The sequence below is a fragment of the Aquarana catesbeiana genome, linkage group LG04 (assembly GCF_042186555.1).
Source record: "Aquarana catesbeiana isolate 2022-GZ linkage group LG04, ASM4218655v1, whole genome shotgun sequence".
NCBI lineage: Eukaryota > Metazoa > Chordata > Amphibia > Anura > Ranidae > Aquarana > Aquarana catesbeiana.
Window position 1 is genome coordinate 596,730,978 of NC_133327.1, and position 20,291 is coordinate 596,751,268.

The window sequence follows — 20,291 nt, forward strand, 5'->3', positions numbered from 1 at the left end:
CTTAGAATTAATGCTTAGAAATAATGCTGCTCTGCCTTTGTATAAGTTGACGTCCATTAGTCGGGGTTGCCCCTGGAAGTTTGATAAAGTTTGGTTACCCTGGAGTACTTAGTGAGGAGGTTGTAGTAACTTTCATACTGGTTGATATGTTGGAAACTCAGCGAGTCATATTGGGACTGATTAACTTTTTCCTCGCCGCCTCCTGCATGCTTCTAGCTTCTTTTTTCATCTCCTTGGCCTTGTTTCCACCTCCCTCCCCCCCTTCATTCTTTTCCTCCTTACCCTGGCTGGTATGATTTATAAATGTGACATTCCCTTACTGCATTAAGTTTATTCTGTTTACATAAATTGGATACTGTGAGATGGACACCAAGTGAGGAAAGATATTGTTTGAAGATATATATGTGATCTGCATGACACTGTGACAACTGCATACCCTTGTCTGTTTTTGTACTGTGAATTTTTTCTTTTCAATAAAGCACTCCTGATTGTTTAAAAAAAAAAAGGATGGGCTCCTAATAAGACCATTAGCACTCGGTTCCGGACTCTGGACCGACAGGTCAGTGAGAGATCCTCGTCCACCTACTCTCCTTGGGGTTTCAACTTGGACTGGTGAGACGGGTGGAAGGGGAGCTCAGTTTTGTTCAGGGGGAGTGTCCCGTCTAAGGGGGCTGGATGTATTTGGAGTAGGAGGGTCACTTCTGGGGCTACATATCGGGCGGCTGCAGAGGGGCTTGAGGGGGGCCTTTGGACAAATACAGTGTTATCATCTTCCTTGTCTAAAAGGGGGAGGCACTCTTGCAACTTCCTCTTATGCTGAGTACACATGGCCGGACTTCCCGACAGAAAAAGTCAGATGGGAGCTTTTGGTCAGACATTCCGACCATGTGTATGTCCCATCGGACTTTTTCTGTCGGCATTTCTGACGGACTCAGATATAGAACATGTTCTAAATCTTTCCGTTGGAAATGACGACGGATTTTAGCCCGTTGGCAAGTCTGCTCGTGTATGCGGCATTAGACACTCATTGAGCACACATTCTAGCCTGTTCTAACCAGTTCTGAGCCGCACCCAAACCATACTTTTTTGTTCTTTGGGTCCCAACTTGCTAATTTTTTCAACTAGTTCCTCACACCTTTTAACATTAAGCTTGTTATTAAACCCAAACTCCTTTTCTCACTTAGTACAGTATTTAACAGTTGCTGGGTCCTTTTTATGCATAAACTTTTTGTCTCCCTCTAAGGGAGTTGCAGGGATGCAGCAGAGACAGGCACATCCCCTTTACAGATATTGTTCCCCATGTCTCTGTTTCTTTTGCTTCAGTTTTGAGTTTAGAATACAAGACTGGTAATTCTACTCTGGGACCCTGCCAAAATCTATATAACAACAAACAGAAAGTCAAAACTCCCCGAACAAGAATATTATAAAAAATATATATACCTTCACCTTTTTCACCACAGAGAGTGCAATTAGTTGAAAAAAACAGTAAGATTAATCATCTGATCAGAAATCACTCACACATACATTGCACGTGCACTCACACAAAAGAGGAAGTACACTTTAGATGTCCGGACAACTCTAAGAGCCGGTTCACACTAGGACGACTTGTCAGGCGACTTAGCCACCTGACAAGTAGCGTCCTGTTCTGTACAATGGAACCATTCTAATCGGAGCGACGCAAGTCGCTCCAACTTAGAAAAAGGTTCCTGTACTACTTTGGGGGCGACTTGAGGCGACTTGCATAGACTTCTATATAGAAGTCGTTTTGCAAGTCGCCGCTGCAGTCGTGTTTAAATCATCTGAGGCAGTCGCGCTGGAAGTCGTGCTGCCTCAGTGTGAACCGACTAACAATACAGCGCTGACTCACAATATTTCTTCCCTTGTGACAAAACTGTCTTTTTCTACCTAGGCAGATGACTCAGTTCTAGTTACCTTGGCCCTGGTCCAAATGGTTCTGTCTTCAGCACCCCAGAGATTCCCTCTACAGAATCCTACTGGGGTCACCGTTACTCTTATTCTCTCTCAATTAATGTTATTAAACCAAGAAAGAGCACAAAGAAAAACAACTTGACTAATACTATCATTATCATACATAGGAAAAATCACCGCTACAAGAAGACCACAAGATGCTGCTATTTCACCTACAATCATAAGCCAAAAGAAAGATTCTTACCTTACTCGGAGTGGGAGGACAAGATCTATGGGTAACGGATCTGGACCTCGGACCAAATATCCGGTCTCCGATTGGCCCCTGTTTACGATTAGTCTGACCTGGGGTCTTTTATTGGTGAATATTTTCAAATTACTCACCGATCAACCGGAGGTCCAGGGACAATGGCACCCGATGGTCTGATCCCAGACGAGCCCCCATGATGTCAGAAAAATCTCCTGGTCACCTTAGATCAATCAAGACTCCCGGTCCGTAGCAAGGAAGAAGCTTTATTCATAGGTATCGATACATATGGGTGAAATCCTTACATGCATAGATTCAAGCGAGGAGTCACACCCGGTGACCACGGGCTCAGCCTTTAATAGTAGTGAAAAGAGGAAGTTACAGGAGTCATAGGTCTCTAGGTGTATGCTGACAGCTCATAGGACTTAAAGAGGCATTAAACCCCACAAAAAATGTCTTATTTTTCTAATATTTCAATGTTTTTTTAAATTGCCAAGCAAGAGATATATAAAATACTCCTAAACGAGCGTTATGCCCCGTACACACGGTCGGATTTTTCGACGGAAAATGTGTGATAGGACCTTGTTGTCGAAAATTCCGACCGTGTGTGGGCTCCATCACACATTTTCCATCGGATTTTCCGACACACAAAGTTTAAGAGCACGATATAAAATTTTCCGACAACAAAATCCGTTGTCTGAAATTCCAATCGTGTGTACACAAATCCGACGGACAAAGTGCCATGCATGCTCAGAATAAATAAAGAGATGAAAGCTATTGGCCACTGCCCCGTTTATAGTCCCGACGTACGTGTTTTACGTCACCACGTTTAGAACGATCGGATTTTCCGACAACTTTGTGTGTCCGTGTGTATGCAAGACAAGTTTGAGCCAACATCCGTCGGAAAAAATCCTAGGATTTTGTTGTCGGAATGTCCGAACAAAGTCTGACCGTGTGTACAGGGCATAAGAAGTACCCTTTTTATGCATTTGATTTTGCAGTATCTTCCGGGTATCGTCCGCGTCATTCTTTCTTCTGTTTTCCGAAGCTGATGCGGACGTAATTTCCGCCCTTAGTTCGTATCCCTGCTGAAACCTTGTGCATGTGCCATAACCAGGCCTCGATCTCGATTGCCGTTACTACGGCAACAGAGCATTCTCAATGAGAACATGAAATGACTATCATTGCTGCATCGCGAGACTTCTCCTCTGTGCCGTTCAGAGGGGAATCTCGCTCACAGTAATTTCCCGACATGCAGGAAATACAGAAACGGCACAATTTACATGCCGTAAATGAAAGAGCATACTGCGCAATCGTGCATGACGTCATCAAAGATAAACAGACGATTTACATTGAAACTACACAAGTAAGTGCACTTTCACAGGCAGCGATCAGCTGCCTGTGTTATCTACTATCTGCTAAGATTAAGTTGACTCAGAGGGTTTACAACCACTTTAACTGTATTGTCTGCATCAGCAAACCTTACAATCTTAGAATATTACCATATATAGTTATAAGAAAGAAAAACAACGCTTGGGTGTGTGCAGGATATAATCGCCATCTTGCAATATATACTTCTCAAGTGTCCCTAATTAAGCCTATAAGATGGAGAACAGGCACAAACAGTTCTTGATAATTCCAACATCCTCCTATTTGGTTGGCGGAGAGGACGCCCTGGGCATCCGTATGATCACCTATCTCCATATCAATGTGCTTCCAATTCATTTAATTAAATATTGCCATCTAGTGGCCAACCATGGGAATGGCATCCGATGCCTGAAAATTAAAATAAGGTAAAAAAAAATTGGCGCAAGGATCCCCTTAATATTCATACCAGATCCAAAGGGCCTGGTAATGGACTGGCTGGGGGGGACCCCATGCTCTTTTTTTCAATGAGTTTTATTTATATTGCCGAGACCCGACAATTCATTACAGCCGCGATCAGTTTTAAATGACAATTTTTCCTTTAGAAATGTCATTTTGCTGTGGTACTGTTCTAAACATGGGAAAAATGCGCCACTTTACAGGCTATAGATACCCCCAGGCATGATATTTAAAGGAATATTTCATTTTCATTGTTTCACTTTAAGCATTAAAAAATCACTGCTCCCAAAAAAGGCCAGTTTTTAAAACTTTTTTTTGCATACATGTCCCCTGGGGCAGGACTCAGGTCCCCAAACACTTTTTATGACAATAACTTGCATATAAGCCTTTAAAATGAGCACTTTTGGTTTTTCATGTTCGTGTCCCATAAACTTTAACGGTGTTCGTGTGTTCTTCCAAATTTTTTGCCTGTTCGCATGTTCTGGTGCCAAAGTGATCGCAAAGGAAAAAAAACACCTTTTGAATAATAAACATGTCATACTTCCCTGCTCTGTGCAACAGTTTTGCACAGAGCAGTCCCAATCATCCTCATCAGCACCTCCTCCTGCCAAGTGCCCCCATAGCAAGCTGCTCTCTATGGGGGTACTCATGTGTATTCGCTCCCAATCTGCACTCTGTGTGTCCATTGACACACACAGTGTGGCTTGGCACTACCTTCTCCCCCCTCACTGGCTGTGATTGGCAGTGACAGGAACCAATAGCTCTCTTTGCTGCCACTCTGTCTGAGGAGAATGCAGGGAAAGTCTCTGCTCTTGGGCACAGCACTGGATCAAGATCAGGCTCAGGTAAGTATTTGCGGGGCGCTGGGGGGGATCCTGTACACAAAAGTTGTTTTCTTAAATTAATTCATAAGCTGCTTTAGCTTCTTCATATTTTATAATGTTGTGACTGGAATATCTGTGGTGGAATTAAGCCTAAAATATTCTTCTATATGTGCGCTAATAATTTGTTGTGTGGCGGGGTCTGAAATTAGGGACTCATTAAGCCTCCATGAGAATGGGGTGTTTGCAAGGTCTATCATGGAAGTTGTAAACGCCGCTATATGATGGTCTGACCAAGGACAGACATGAATGGAAGCATCTTGGGAGTTTGCCAGAATGATGGGGGTGCCGAAAAGGTCATCTAATTTGGCATATGAATCATGAGGGTGTGAATAATGGGTGTAATCGCGTGCGACCACGTTCAGAGCACTCCAAGAACCGATGAGCTGATAGGAGTTAAGTTGTGTACACATCGATTTGGGGAAGGCACCCGAGTGTGGGGTAGATTTACTCCTATCCAAAGCGGGTTGTGATACAAGTTAAAGTCTCTGCCTAAGATAATAAGATAAGCACCCAGTCTCATCTCACTTTCATATTCGTCATGTGTGTAGCAAGGTCCCAGGCCTCCTTTGATCTAATGAGAACCTCCAGGGCCAGGGATAGCTGACATCCTTCTGTATGTAGTGGGTTGTGAGGCATGGTGGGTGCAGAGTAGTTAAAGTTATTGGGCACCAGACACTTATTGAATGCAAAAGAAAGTTTATTTCTCTTAAACTTTTTGGGGGAGAGAGGGTTAGGGCCAGGACACCCTTAGGTAGTTGCAAGATTAATTGTCAGACTCCGAGACTTCAATATGAGGAGAGCCATGCAGGGAAATGCATCCAGCAAGATGCCAGATCTGCATGTGCAGAAATGTTGCCTCCTATGGCAACAGTCTTTAACAGTTCCTAACACAAAGCGTAACAGTTCTTTCAGTCTCACTACAATCGCTCCTTGTAGCTCCCGGTCTCCCACAAGACCCACTGATTCACTGCCACGGAATCCCTTGAGCTCCTCCAATCTTCACAGTTGTATCTTCCTCAAGCGTCACCCCCGCTTCTCTGCTGAGCCCCTAGCTTGGCACTCAAGATACCTCTCAAGCTTCACCCCACTGGCCTGCTCGGTCCCTGGCTTGACACACAAGGCTGCTCTGCAAGCGTTACCTCCGCTGGCTGGGTCCCTGGCTTGAAACCCACTGAAGTTTCCCGATTTTTCACCGTCCCCAGTTGGTGAGAATACTGCTCCGGAACTTGTTTCAGTTACTCACTGTGGTCCCTGGCTCTCTTGCTTCTGCATAGGCCCTCAGACAGCCTAGCAGCCAGATGTGCCCGGGATAGGCCCAATCTCCAGCCTAGCAGTCTGGGCAATACAACACATGTCCAAGAGATTCAAGAAGACTCCTGCCCATTGGCTGAGATGCCCCATATACCTATAATCTGACCTTGCATTGCCCTTTCTCATATCTAGTACCACCAAGTACCCGGTCACCTAGTGGTAGAAGAGAAAAGTGCAACCAAGTCAATGGCTCTCTAACAATTAACCAGGATAATTATTCCTGGCAAATAAATTTGTGAGGAGCAACCCTGCCTAAACTCCAGGGTGCTACACGTGATTATAGGATATTTTATTTATTCATTACAGATTTCATTGACCAGCTATCACTTCTGTTCATCACTTTGATACATTATTGAGATTGGCAACCTGTGTTTTGGGGATGATGCGTATGCACTCTGTTTAGTTTGGGACTTTAGACTACATCAACTCCCGGGACAGACAACCCGTCTGGCCCTGCCCCCCCCCACTTTATAATTTGTTGTATTATGTAAGTACCCAGGACTGACAATCTTGTCTTTTCCAGTTATACGTAGTCAAACATTTGACTCAATTATACTTTGTCTTTTTAAGATACCCTATAGCATCCAACCTGAGGAAGTGTTTTTACACAAAACGCATTGGACATTAAGGATGTAGCTATATGCTCTAATAGGATCCAGCTAGATATATCATCTTCAATCAATTATATTTTTATACCTATTCATTTTATGATGTTATGTGCCACCTAGCTCACATGTGGAAATATATGACTTTATACTTCTTTACACTAACAATTTTTATTCCATATTGCTATGTGTTGGGAAGCTGACATGTGTATACATATATATATGAATTGATGTTGTTCATGCCATGTGTGCATATATATGTTACTATTTTTACACATGTGATATAATATTGTCATGTACTTTTATGCAGTAAAATGTGTCTACATACAAACAAACTACAACTACAACTAGTCAATAGCCTCATTCAAAGTCCCAATTCCCCTTTTTGTATACCCCCTAAGACAATATACATGGAATGGTATTTTTGTAAAATGTAAAAAAAAAAAAAAAAAAATCGGAAAAAGGCGGATTGCCCATCATTTGGGGCATAGACATTCGCTATAGACAAATCCCCGCCTGCTAGAATGCCTTTTATGATAAGAAATCTGCTATCAATATCTTTATAAACATGCTGGATCTGTAAATATAATGAATGATGTAGAAAGATGGCGACCCCTTTAATCTTACTAGGACCGAGAGTATAAAAATATTGATTGTAAGATTTATGGAAATAGGAGGGGTGATTATTTCGTGAAAAATGTGTTTCCTGTAGAAGGACTATTTTAGCTCTAAGGCATTTGTAGTGTAAAAATGCTTTATGGCGTTTGTGCGGGGAATTAAACCCTTGTACATAATGGGAAATACAGTCCAATTCATGGTTGTGGGGCCACCTCAAACTTTCGGTTGGATATTATAGAAATAATGATGGATGGGCAGCTTAGCAGTAATGCCAGGGGTTGCCATCTATCCGCAACATAAGAACCTGTCTGTGGAGAAGGATAACCATATGGTGTCAAAAAGACTGATGTACAACTAGAAATCAGTGAATTAAAAGTACCACAAAAAAATTGAAGTAAAAAACAATTAGCCTCGGTTCACACTGGGACGACTTGTCAGGCGACCTAGTCGCCTGACAAGTAGCGTCCAGTTCTGTGCAATTGAACCGTTCTAATCGGAGCAGCGCAAGTCGCTCCGACTTAGAAAAAGGTTCCTGTACGACTTTGGGGGCGACTTGCATTGACCTCTTACATAAGTCGTTTTGCAAGTCGCCGCTGAGTCGTGTCCTGGGTCGCCTAAGGTAGTCGCTATGTAAGTCGTGCTGCCTCAGTGTGAGCCGACCCTTAAGATAAAAAAATGGAAAAAATGTAATAGGATAATGAAGTGATGCTAAATACCTGTAGGGACCAGGAGAAGAAAACAACTCTGGTCTACAAAAAGAACCAACCAAGATCTATAGATCTCAAACTCAGTGCTCCCAAACTGAAAGGTTCAGAAAAAGCTATGTGTCCAAGGGAACCAAGTACCCTATAAGGGGGAGAGACATGTATCTAAAAAACAGGTCCAATGAAATTGCAGACCAACTGTTTTATTCGGGGGGGAGGACTGCGTGGGGGAAGAACATGCGGACACAGGCGGGTTAGGCCTGCTTGCTGTTAATCCTAAAAAAAAAAAAAAAAGAAGGTTTACAATGTATGCTAATCAGTAATAACAAAAGCATGAATGACCCAAGGATATCAGGTAACATTATATATAGAATTCAGATAACTGTAGAATTCTTAACTTATATAGTAAAATTAAATAGCCCTTCATGTTGAAGATTTGAAACCAGGTAACTAGAGATAAAACACTGTTATCAATGAAATCGTTCTGGTAAGTAACTCCTCTAGCAAAAACCAAAACCGAAATAATTAAAAAATAAGTTAAAGACAGTCTGTGTATAGCTATCTATAGCTATAGTCTACCCGTGAAAAAATGTGAAAGGAGAAAAACCATAAACTTTTCCAGTTAGGAATGACTCTGGTGAACATAACAATGGGCAGTAGATGGCAGTATTAGCTCAGAAATGTTGAGAAAAAGTTTGTACAGTGACCATAGCTGCCTGAGTGTTCCTAAATTATATCTGATAAGTATTTGTCATCTTTATTCCTGGTGGATATGAAGGGGTGAGAAGTGCGAATGACAAAAAATAAAGTGGGAGATACGGTGTTTCTGACACTTGTAGAAAAGTAATAATTAAAAAAGAGAGAAAAGTAAGGTTGTTTAGTTATGGTCAGGAGGATCCAGATTTCCCACTTCATGGCTCGTTCTGCGACGGTCGCGCCTCGGAAAAGGGGTGTTCCACATGAATGAAATCTGGGGTGTCGATGGAGGTCTTTGCGGGTCTTCAGCTTCCAACTTCACTAGGATGTGCAAGCCAAACTCGCTCACAGTAGCAGCACAGTCCAACAATGTAAAACTACCATTCAGCAATGTAAAAAAAAAACAAGGAGGAGGCAGTAGCACCTTAAGACTGCCTGTCAGCTGCTGCTATACCGCTCGATGAAAAGCAATCCACCACAGATCACTTTTCAGAGGGCAGTAAGCATTAACACAAATGTGTAAGAAACTTGAAACACATCATCCATTTCACACTCCCCACCAACCAGGTAACCACTTTCCATGTTAGCCACCTCCCTTCAACTTATATCACAGGTGACCATTTCCCAACCTGCAGATAACAGACCCTACTCCAAAAGATATCACTCCCAGTTACTCCCCCCACCCGCTGATTAATATCCCTTCATGACCACCTCACACCCCCCCTGCTGACAGACATCTCTCCCCAGCCTGTCCCCACACACCCTCTCACACGCTGATCTGTGGATGGGGGGAATAACTCCCGCAGTGTTATTGTGTTCTGCCAGTGGGGAGCCTTCCCAACCCACAGAATACAATGATCAGTGTTGCTAACTATAGCTGGCAGCACTTATTTTTTGGGGAAAAACCTGACAGGCTGGTTGATTAGTCGAATAATAGATTGACTTGTGTACAACCAGCTAGCCCATACATAGATTGACTATGGCTGGCCTCAGCTTAGTTGGCTTAATTTCAATCCATGTATGGCCCGCTTAACCACTATGCAGTCTCTAAACATCCTTCCACAAACCTTTACATTTTTCCTTCCCAGATTCCTTCATCCTCCTCACCTGTACATAGTGCCTACTGTCATACCCTCCACACTCCTCTCCTGTACATATTGCTCACTGTCATACCCTCCACACTCATCTCCTGTACATAGGCCCACTGTCATACCCTCCACACTTCTCTCCTATACATAGTGACAGCTGTCATACCCCCACAAGCCTCTCCTGTACATACTGCCCACTGTCATACACTTCTCTCCTGTACATACTGCTCACTGTCATACCCTCCACATTCCTGTCCTGTACATACTGCCTACTGTCCTACCCTCCACACTCCTCTCCTGTACATACTGGCCCTATCATACCCTCCACACTCGTCTCCTGTACATACTGCCCCATCATACCCTCCACACTCCTCTCATGTACATACTGCCCACTGTCATACCCTCTACACGCTTCTCCTGTACATACTGCTCACTGTCATACCCTCCACATTCCTCTCCTGTGCACACTGCCCACAATCATACCCTCCACACTCCTCTGTTGTACATACTACCCTCTGTCATACCCCCCACACTCCTCTCCTGTACATACTGCCCACTGTTAAAGCCTCCACGCTTTTCTCCTGTACATACTGCCCATTGTCTTACCCTCCACACTCGTCTCCTGTACATACTGCTCACTGTCATACCCTCCAAATTCCTCTCCTGTGCACACTGCCCACTGTCACACCCTCCACACTCCTCTGCTGTACATACTACCCTCTGTCATACCCCCCACACTCCTCTCCTGTACATACTGCCCACTGTTAAAGCCTCCACGCTCCTCTCCTGTATATACTGCCCATTGTCATACTCTCCACACTCCTCTCCTGTACATACTGCCCACTATTATACCGTCCACACTCCTCTCCTGTACATACTGCCCACTTTCATAAACTCCTCTACTGTACATAGTGCCCGCTGTCATACCCTCCACACTCATCTCCTGTACATATTGCCCACTATCATACCGTCCACACTCCTCTCCTGTACATACCGCCTACTGTGATACCCTCCACACTACTCTCCTGTAAATACTGCCCCATCATACCCTCCACACTCTTCTCATGTACATACTGCCAACTGTCATACCCTCCACACTCCTCTTCTGTACATACTGACAACTGTCTTTCTCTCCACACTCCTCTCCTGTACATACTGCCAACTGTCTTTCTCTCCACAAACCTCTCCTGTACATACTGCCCCTATCATACCCTCAACACTCCTCTCCTGTACATACTGTCCCCATCATACCCTCCACACTCCTCTCCTCTACATACTGCCCACTGTCATACCCTCTACACTCTTTTCCTGTACATACTTCTCACTGTCATACCCTTCACATTCCTCTCCTGTACATACTGCTCACTGTCATACCCTCCACATTCCTATCCTGTACATACTGCCCACTGTCATACCCTCCACACTCTTCTCCTGTACATACTGCTCACTGGCATACCCTCCCCACTCCTCTCCTGCCCACTGCCCACTGTCATATCCTCCACACTCTTCTCCTGTACTTACTACCCACTGTCCTACCCTCCACATTTGTGTCCTGTATATACTGCTCACTGTCTTACCCTCCACTCTTGTCTCCTGTACATACTGCTCAGTATCATACCATCCACACTCCTCTCCTGAACATCCTGCCCACTGTCATACCCTTCACACTCCTCTCCTGTACATACTGCACACTTTCATAAACTCCTCTATTGTACATAGTGCTGGCTGTCATGCCCTCCGCACTCCTCTCTTGTACATACTTCCCACTATCATACCGTCCACACTCCTCTCCTGTACATACTGCCCACTTTCATAAACTCCTATACTGTACATAGTGCCGGCTGTCATACCCTCCACACTCGTCTCCTGTACATACTGCCCACTATCATACCGTCCACACTTCTCTCCTATACATACCGCCTACTGTCATACCCTCCACACTCCTCTCCTGTACATACTGCCCCATCATACCCTCCACATTCCTCTCCTGTACATACTGCCAACTGTCATACCCTCCACACTCCTCTTCTGTACATACTGCCAACTGTCGTTTTCTCCACACTCCTCTCCTGTACATACTGCCCCTATCATACCCTCCACTCTCCTCTCCTGTACATACTGCCCCATCATACCCTCCACACTCTTCTCATGTACATACTGCCCACTGTCATACCGTCTACACTCTTCTCCTGTACATACTACCCTCTGGCATACCCTCCATCCTCCTCTCCTGTACAAACTGCCCACTGTTAAAGCCTCCACGCTTTTCTGCTGTACATACTGCCAACTGTCTTACCCTCCACACTCGTCTCCTGTACATACTGCTCACTGTCATACCCTCCATATTCCTCTCCTGTGCACACTGCCCACTGTCATACCCTCCACACTCCTCTCCTGTACAAACCTCCCCTCTGTCATACCCCCCCACACTCCTCTCCTGTACATACTGCCCACTGTTAAAGCCTCCACGCTTTTCTCCTGTACATACTGCCCACTGTCTTACCCTCCACACTCGTCTCCTGTACATACTGCTCACTGTCATACCCTCCACATTCCTCTCCTGTGCACACTGCCCACTATTATCCTGTCCTGTACATACTGCCCACTTTCATAAACTCCTCTACTGTACATAGTGCCGGCTGTCATACCCTCCACACTCATCTCCTGTACATACTGCCCACTATCATACCGTCCACACTCCTCTCCTGTACATACCGCCTACTGTGATACCCTCCACACTCCTCTCCTGTACATACTGCCCCATCATACCCTCCACACTCTTCTCCTGTACACAATGCCAACTGTCATACCCTCCACACTCCTCTTCTGTACATACTGCCAACTGTCTTTCTCTCCACAAACCTCTCCTCTACATACTGCCCCTATCAAACCCTCAACACTCCTCTCCTGTACATACTTTCCCCATCATACCCTCCACACTCCTCTCCTGTACATACCGCCCACTGTCATACCCTCTACACTCTTCTCCTGTACATACTGCTCACTGTCATACCCTCCACATTCCTCTCCTGTACATACTGCTCACTGTCATACCCTCCACATTCCTCTCCTGTACATACTGCCCACTGTCATACCCTCCCCACTCCTCTCCTGTACATACTGCCCACTGTCATATCATCCACACTCTTCTCCTGTACTTACTGCCCACTGTTCTACCCTCCACACTTGTGTCCTGTATATACTGCTCACTGTCTTACCCTCCACACTTGTCTCCTGTACATACTGCTCAGTATCATACCGTCCACACTCCTCTCCTGAACATCCTGCCCACTGTCATACCCTTCACACTCCTCTCCTGTACATACTGCCCACTTTCATAAACGTCTCTATTGTACATAATGCCAGCTGTCATGCCCTCCACACTCCTCTCTTGTACATACTTCCCACTATCATACCGTCCACACTCCTCTCCTGTACATACTGCCCACTTTCATAAACTCCTGTACTGTACATAGTGCCGGCTGTCATACCCTCCACACTCATCTCCTGTACATACTGCCCACTATCATACCATCCACACTCCTCTCCTGTACATACCGCCTACTGTGATACCCTCCACACTCCTCTCCTGTACATACTGCCCACTGTCATACCCTCCACACTCCTCTCCTGTACATACTGCCCCATCATACCCTCCACACTCCTCTCCTGTACATACTGCCAACTGTCATACCCTCCACACTCCTCTTCTGTACATACTGCCAACTGTCGTTTTCTCCACACTCCTCTCCTGTACATACTGCCCCTATAATACCCTCCACACTCGTCTCCTGTACATACGGCCCCATCATACCCTCCACACTCCTCTCATGTACATACTGCCCGCTGTCATACCCTCTACACTCTTCTCCTGTACATACTACCCTCTGGCATACCCTCCATCCTCCTCTCCTGTACATATTGCCCACTGCTAAAGCCTCCACGCTTTTCTGCTGTACATACTGCCCACTGTCTTACCCTCCACACTCGTCTCCTGTACATACTGCTCACTGTCATACCCTCCATATTCCTCTCCTGTGCACACTGCCCACTGTCATACCCTCCACACTCCTCTCCTGTACATACTGCCCCATCATACCCTCCACACTCCTCTCCTGTACATACTGCCAACTGTCATACCCTCCACACTCCTCTTCTGTACATACTGCCAACTGTCGTTTTCTCCACACTCCTCTCCTGTACATACTGCCCCTATAATACCCTCCACACTCGTCTCCTGTACATACGGCCCCATCATACCCTCCACACTCCTCTCATGTACATACTGCCCGCTGTCATACCCTCTACACTCTTCTCCTGTACATACTACCCTCTGGCATACCCTCCATCCTCCTCTCCTGTACATATTGCCCACTGCTAAAGCCTCCACGCTTTTCTGCTGTACATACTGCCCACTGTCTTACCCTCCACACTCGTCTCCTGTACATACTGCTCACTGTCATACCCTCCATATTCCTCTCCTGTGCACACTGCCCACTGTCATACCCTCCACACTCCTCTCCTGTACAAACCTCCCCTCTGTCATACCCCCACACTCCTCTCCTGTACATACTGCCCACTGTTAAAGCCTCCACGCTTTTCTCCTGTCCATACTGCCCACTGTCTTACCCTCCACACTCGTCTCCTGTACATACTGCTCACTGTCATACCCTCCACCTTCCTCTCCTGTGCACACTGCCCACTGTCACACCCTCCACGCTCCTCTCCTGTAAATACTGCCCATTGTCATACCCTCCACACTCCTCTCCTGTACATACTGCCCACTATTATACCGTCCACACTCCTCTCCTGTACATACTGCCCACTTTCATAAACTCCTCTACCTGTACATGGTGCCGGCTGTCATACGCTCCACACTCATCTCCTGTACATACTGCCCACTATCATACCGTCCACACTCCTCTCCTGTACATACCGCCTACTATGATACCCTCCACACTCCTCTCCTGTACATACTGCCCCATCATACCCTCCACACTCTTCTCCTGTACCTACTGCCAACTGTCATACCCTCCACACTCCTCTTCTGTACATACTGCCAACTGTCTTTCTCTCCACAAACCTCTCCTGTACATACTGCCCCTATCATACCCTCAACACTCCTCTCCTGTACATACTGTCCCCATCACACCCTCCACACTCCTCTCCTGTACATACTGCCCACTGTCATACCCCCTACACTCTTCTCCTGTACATACTGCTCACTGTCATACCCTCCCCACTCCTCTCCTGTACATACTGCCCACTGTCATATCCTCCACACTCTTCTCCTGTACTTACTGCCCACTGTCCTACCCTCCACACTTGTGTCCTGTATATACTGCTCACTGTCTTACCCTCCACACTTGTCTCCTGTACATACTGCTGAGTATCATACTGTCCACACTCCTCTCCTGAAGATGCTGCCCACTGTCATACCCTTCACACTCCTTTCCTGTACATACTGCCCACTTTCATAAACTCCTCTATTGTACATAGTGCCGGCTGTCATGCCTTCCACACTCCTCTCATGTACATACTTCCCACTATCATACCGTCCACACTCCTCTCCTGTACATACTGCCCACTTTCATAAACTCCTCTACTGTACATAGTGCCGGCTGTCATACCCTCCACACTCATGTCCTGTACATACTGCCCACTATCATACCGTCCACACTCCTCTCCTGTACATACCGCCTACTGTGATACCCTCCACACTCCTCTCCTGTACATACTGCCCCATCATACCCTCCACACTCCTCTCCTGTACATACTGCCAACTGTCATACCCTCCACACTCCTCTTCTGTACATACTGCCAACTGTCTTTTTCTCCACACACCTCTCCTGTACATACTGCCCACTGGTATACCCTCCACACTCCTCTCTTGTACATAGTGCCCACTGCCATACCCTCCACACTCCTCTCCTGTACATAGTGCCAACTGTTATACCCTCCACATTCCTCTCCCTCACAGGCCCGGATTTACTCCCTTTGCCGCCCCAAGGCCGGGTCCTTCAATGCCACCAGATGGGGATGTCACTTGCCATGCTGCCACCAGATGGAGACGTCACTTGCCACGCTGCCACCAGATGTTGATGTCACTTGCCACGCTGCCACCAGATGGGGATGTCACTTGCCACGCTGCCACCAGATGTTGATGTCACTTGCCATGCTGCCTGTCTGCCACCAGATGAAGGAGGGCGGAACAGCGGTGCTGGCAATGAGAGATGTCATCTCTCTCCCCCCGCCGCCGCACCGCTGACATTACTTCTTAATCTTTTAAAAATGGCGCCGGGCACGAAATCACGCTACTGCGCCGCCCGGCCGAGCGCATACGAGTTTTCCTGAGCCCGGCCGCTTCAGAACTGCGCATACGCAGTAGTGGGCAGCTCGCGGCCATCCTTTCTAAGGGCACCGGTGCCCTTAATCATCTTTAACGAGCAGCCCGAAAGGTGGGGGCGGCCGCGAAGTCGCCGCAGGAGCGGTGCCACCCCTGCACCACTGCCGCCCCGAGGCCTGGCCTCGGTGGCCTTATGGCAAATCCGGCCCTGCTCCCTCACCTGCACATACTTCCCACTTTTATACCATCCATACTCCTCCTCTATGCCTCATACCCACAAAAACAATTCTTTAAAATTATATTAAATATCCTCGATGTTACCAGTTCTAGAATGGGCACACTTTTGCTTGTTCAACTAAAGGAAATCTTCTCAGTCTTCATATTTGTTATGCCCATTATTAGTACTCATCTAATTTTGTGATTAATATTGTGATGTATAGAGGAACATAGGGGATGCCAGCTACTCTAAATATACCACTGGTAAAAAAAGGTAACCCTGAAAATATTTTTGAAATGTTGGCAACTATGTACTTAGGCACTGCTCAAGGGCCACCGGGTCAGTAGGGGGCCCCATGAGAGGCTCCTGGGATCCTGTGATATTAAAGCAGTAGTAAACTTCGCTAACTTTACTACTTTTTAGAGGCCCTGAGGTAGGTTATGCCATAATGTACAAGTATGCACAGTATATTAGCACACTAGAGTACACTTACCTGTCAGATTAAACCCGCCAGCACTGCACTGTGATCAATCCGGCGGATCCCGGGAGCTTCCATCTTTACCTGGTCTTCTTTCTGGGTTCTGTGCTTTGCCTTGGCCCAGCTGTGTTGCTGTCAATTCCATGCATGCTCATGCGCATCATCTCTCTCTCTCACCCCCCCTCTATCATCCTCCCCTTACCCCTCACCCCTCTCTCATTCCCTTTCTCTCTCTCATCCTCCCTCTCTCTATTTAATTTAATTTGTTCTAACAAAACATTGTTTGCATTTGTATTTATTTATTTATTTTATAAAAAGCCCCACCAAAATCCTCAGCACCAGGCCCATGATGTTCTAAATCCAGCCCTGGCCATTGCTGGGAGATCTTCTTTGGGAAGTGTTTGCTTGTGCCACTAGCTTCGTCATCTGGCAGTAGCCCTCGGGATTTGAGGATTTTCAGACCCCCTTCGATTGAGTATATTGTATAGGAGGTGTTGTTTCGATCAATCATTAGCTTAGTGGGGAATCCCCATTTGTAAATAATCTTGTGATTTTGGAGTATGTGAGAGGGATTTGGCAGCCTGTGTGCCCTGTCTATTACCAGCTGTTGCTGAGGTATCGTAGAAAGTAGGTCTAGAATCATACGGCGCAGAAATTGCTTTAAATTTGCATTCTTGTCATTTTCCAGTATCCCCTCCCGCTCCTCCGGTATAACAGGCGAGCGGCTTTTAGCCGCATCGGTTGTTATATACGGGTAGCCAATCGCCCGCTCTAAACAACGGTACTGGGATGATGCCTGCAGCTGTGGGCGTCATCCCGGTATAACCCCGGAAAGCCGAGTACGCATATCTGCGTACGGTCGGCGGGAAGGGGTTATTATGACCCATAATAAATGGCTATTTTGCATTCACAAATACTTGCCTATGTGTTTTGCTTAAAAAAGGACAGTTTGTGAGTAGGCAGGTACATTTCCTAAATACAATGTCAAATTAACAAGGGACACCAACACCAACCAACCTCCTTGAGGTTAAAAAAATACAAGATAATTATGGTGTTGTGGTAACTTGACACACAAAACGAAAAACAATATTATGGAGAGCACTAGAAAAAAAACAAAAAACAGGAGATCTTGATAAAAATTAAAAAAACAGTATAAACAAAAATTAAAAACATTATTATGGAGATCTGACGAAAAAAAAAAATATTCAGGAGATCACGAGAAATAATAAAGAAATATTTTTTTCTAAAAAGATTGAAAAATTTGCAGCGTGACGAATGTGCTATCTCCATTACGAATGCTAGTTTTACCAGACCGAGCGCTTTCGTCTGGTAATTGATTCAGAGCATGCGTGGAACTTTGTGCGTTGGAATTGTGTACATACAATCGGAATTTACGAGAACGGATTTTGCTGTCGGAAAATTTGAGATCCAGATCTCAAATTTTGTTTGGCGGAAATTCCAACTAAAAATGTCCGATGGAGCCTACACACTGTTGGAATTTCCGACAACAAGCTCCCATCGAACATTTGTTGTCGGAAAATCCAATCATGTGTACATGGCATAAGTGTCTCAGTGACAAAAGGCATTCATTGTATGCCACCTGCGTTTACCTGGTGAACACTGTTAGCTTTATGTTTAAAAATATAAAATGTGGCAAACTTTTAGTTTGCAGCATTAAGCCCAGATTTCACCAAAACATTGAAATCCTAGACATATGTGTTACTAAAAATTTACAAGTTTCCATGTACTGTACTTGAAACCGGTCACAAAACAAAAAATATCTGTATTGGCAAAATGTATGATACTTTTACTCTGTATTTAAACAATACTATTGGTGCATCCCTATTATTAACCAAGTGTAGCCACTAACTCAAACATGGGAAAAGGATTAATGCCCCATCATACTGTGTAAAAAAACACCTCACTGCAGCGGCTGCCTTCCCTCCTCTGACTCAGAACTCTGGGACGATGTGATCACTTGTCACATCCTCACAGTGCTCTATGACAGCAGTGCAGTAGGGAGGAATGAGCACTACACAGAAAACCAGGTACCACAACAAGTACCACAAGCAGGCAAAGACTCCCTGGAGTGTGGCATGGGGCACATACTCCTAGCACTGCAGCTTCCTAACTGCTGCATCATCCACACTGTGATGTAATGGGATCTTGATACAATACCAGCCGGCTGCACTGATAGAAATGATAAAGATTTTTGCCCCCCCGGCCCAGTCCGCCCCTACCTCACTGTTTGAAGTCCGCTATCAGTGGACACTGCAATGCAACTGATGTAAACTAGGGATGAGCCGAACACCCCCCAGTTCGGTTCGCAGCAGAACATGCGAACAGGCAAAAAATTAGTTTGAACACACGAACACCGATAAAGTCTATGGGACACGAATGTGAAAAATCAAAAGTGCTAATTTTAAGGGTTAATATGCAAGTTATTGTCATAAAAAGTGTTTGGGGACCTGGGTCTTGCCCCAGGGGACATGTATCAATGCAAAAACGTTTTAAAAACGGCCGTTTTTTCGGGAGCAGTGATTTTAATAATGCTTAAAGTGAAACAATAAAAGTGAAATATTCCTTTAAATTTCGTACCTGGGGGGTGTCTATAGTATGCCTGTAAAGTGGCGCGTTTTTCCCATGTTTAGAAAAGTCCCTGCACAAAATGATATTTCTAAAGGAAAAAAAGTCTTCTAAAGCTACTCGCGGCTATAATGAATTGTCAGGTCCCGGCGATACAGATAAAAGTCATTGAAAAAAACGGCATGGGATCCTCCCCAGTCCATTACTAGGCCCTTTGGGTCTGGTATGAATATTAAGGGGAACCCCGAATCAAAATTAAAAAAAAAAATTGCGTGGGGGTCCCCCCAAATTTCATACCAGACCCTTCAGGTCTGGTATGGCTATTAAGGGGAACCCTGCGCCAAATTCTTAAAAAAAAATGACATAGGGGTCCCCCTCAAAATCCATACCAGACCTGAAGGGATTTTAAGGGGAACCCCGCGCCAAAATTAAAAAAAAAATGGCGTGGGGGTCCCCCCCAAAAAAAATCCATACCAGACCCTTATCCACGCACGCAACCTGGCAGGCTGCAGGAAAAGAGGGGGGACGAGAGCGCCCCCCCCCCTGAACCATACCAGGCCACATGCCCTCAACATGGGGAGGGTGCTTTGGGGTAGCCCCCCAAAGCATCTTGTCCCCATGTTGATGGGGACAAGGGCCTCATCCCCACAACCCTAGCCCGGTGGTTGTGGTGGTCTGCGGGCAGGGGGCTTATCTGAATCTGGAAGCCCCCTTTAACAAGGGGACCCCCAGATCCCGGCCCCCCCGTTTGAAATGGTAAC

At 45.7% G+C, this 20,291-nt stretch overlaps 1 protein-coding gene across 1 annotated transcript in view; it reads left to right on the forward strand.

The window, feature by feature from the left end:
- Window positions 1-3,378: 3,378 nt before the first annotated feature.
- LOC141141587 (N-alpha-acetyltransferase 20-like) overlaps window positions 3,379-20,291 on the forward strand; it is a 54,270-nt gene continuing 37,357 nt past the window's right edge. The window contains exon 1 of the mRNA XM_073629170.1: window positions 3,379-3,539. Coding sequence (XP_073485271.1) covers window positions 3,466-3,539 — 74 coding nt within the window. The 5' untranslated portion in view covers window positions 3,379-3,465. The remainder of the gene's footprint in view (window positions 3,540-20,291) is intronic.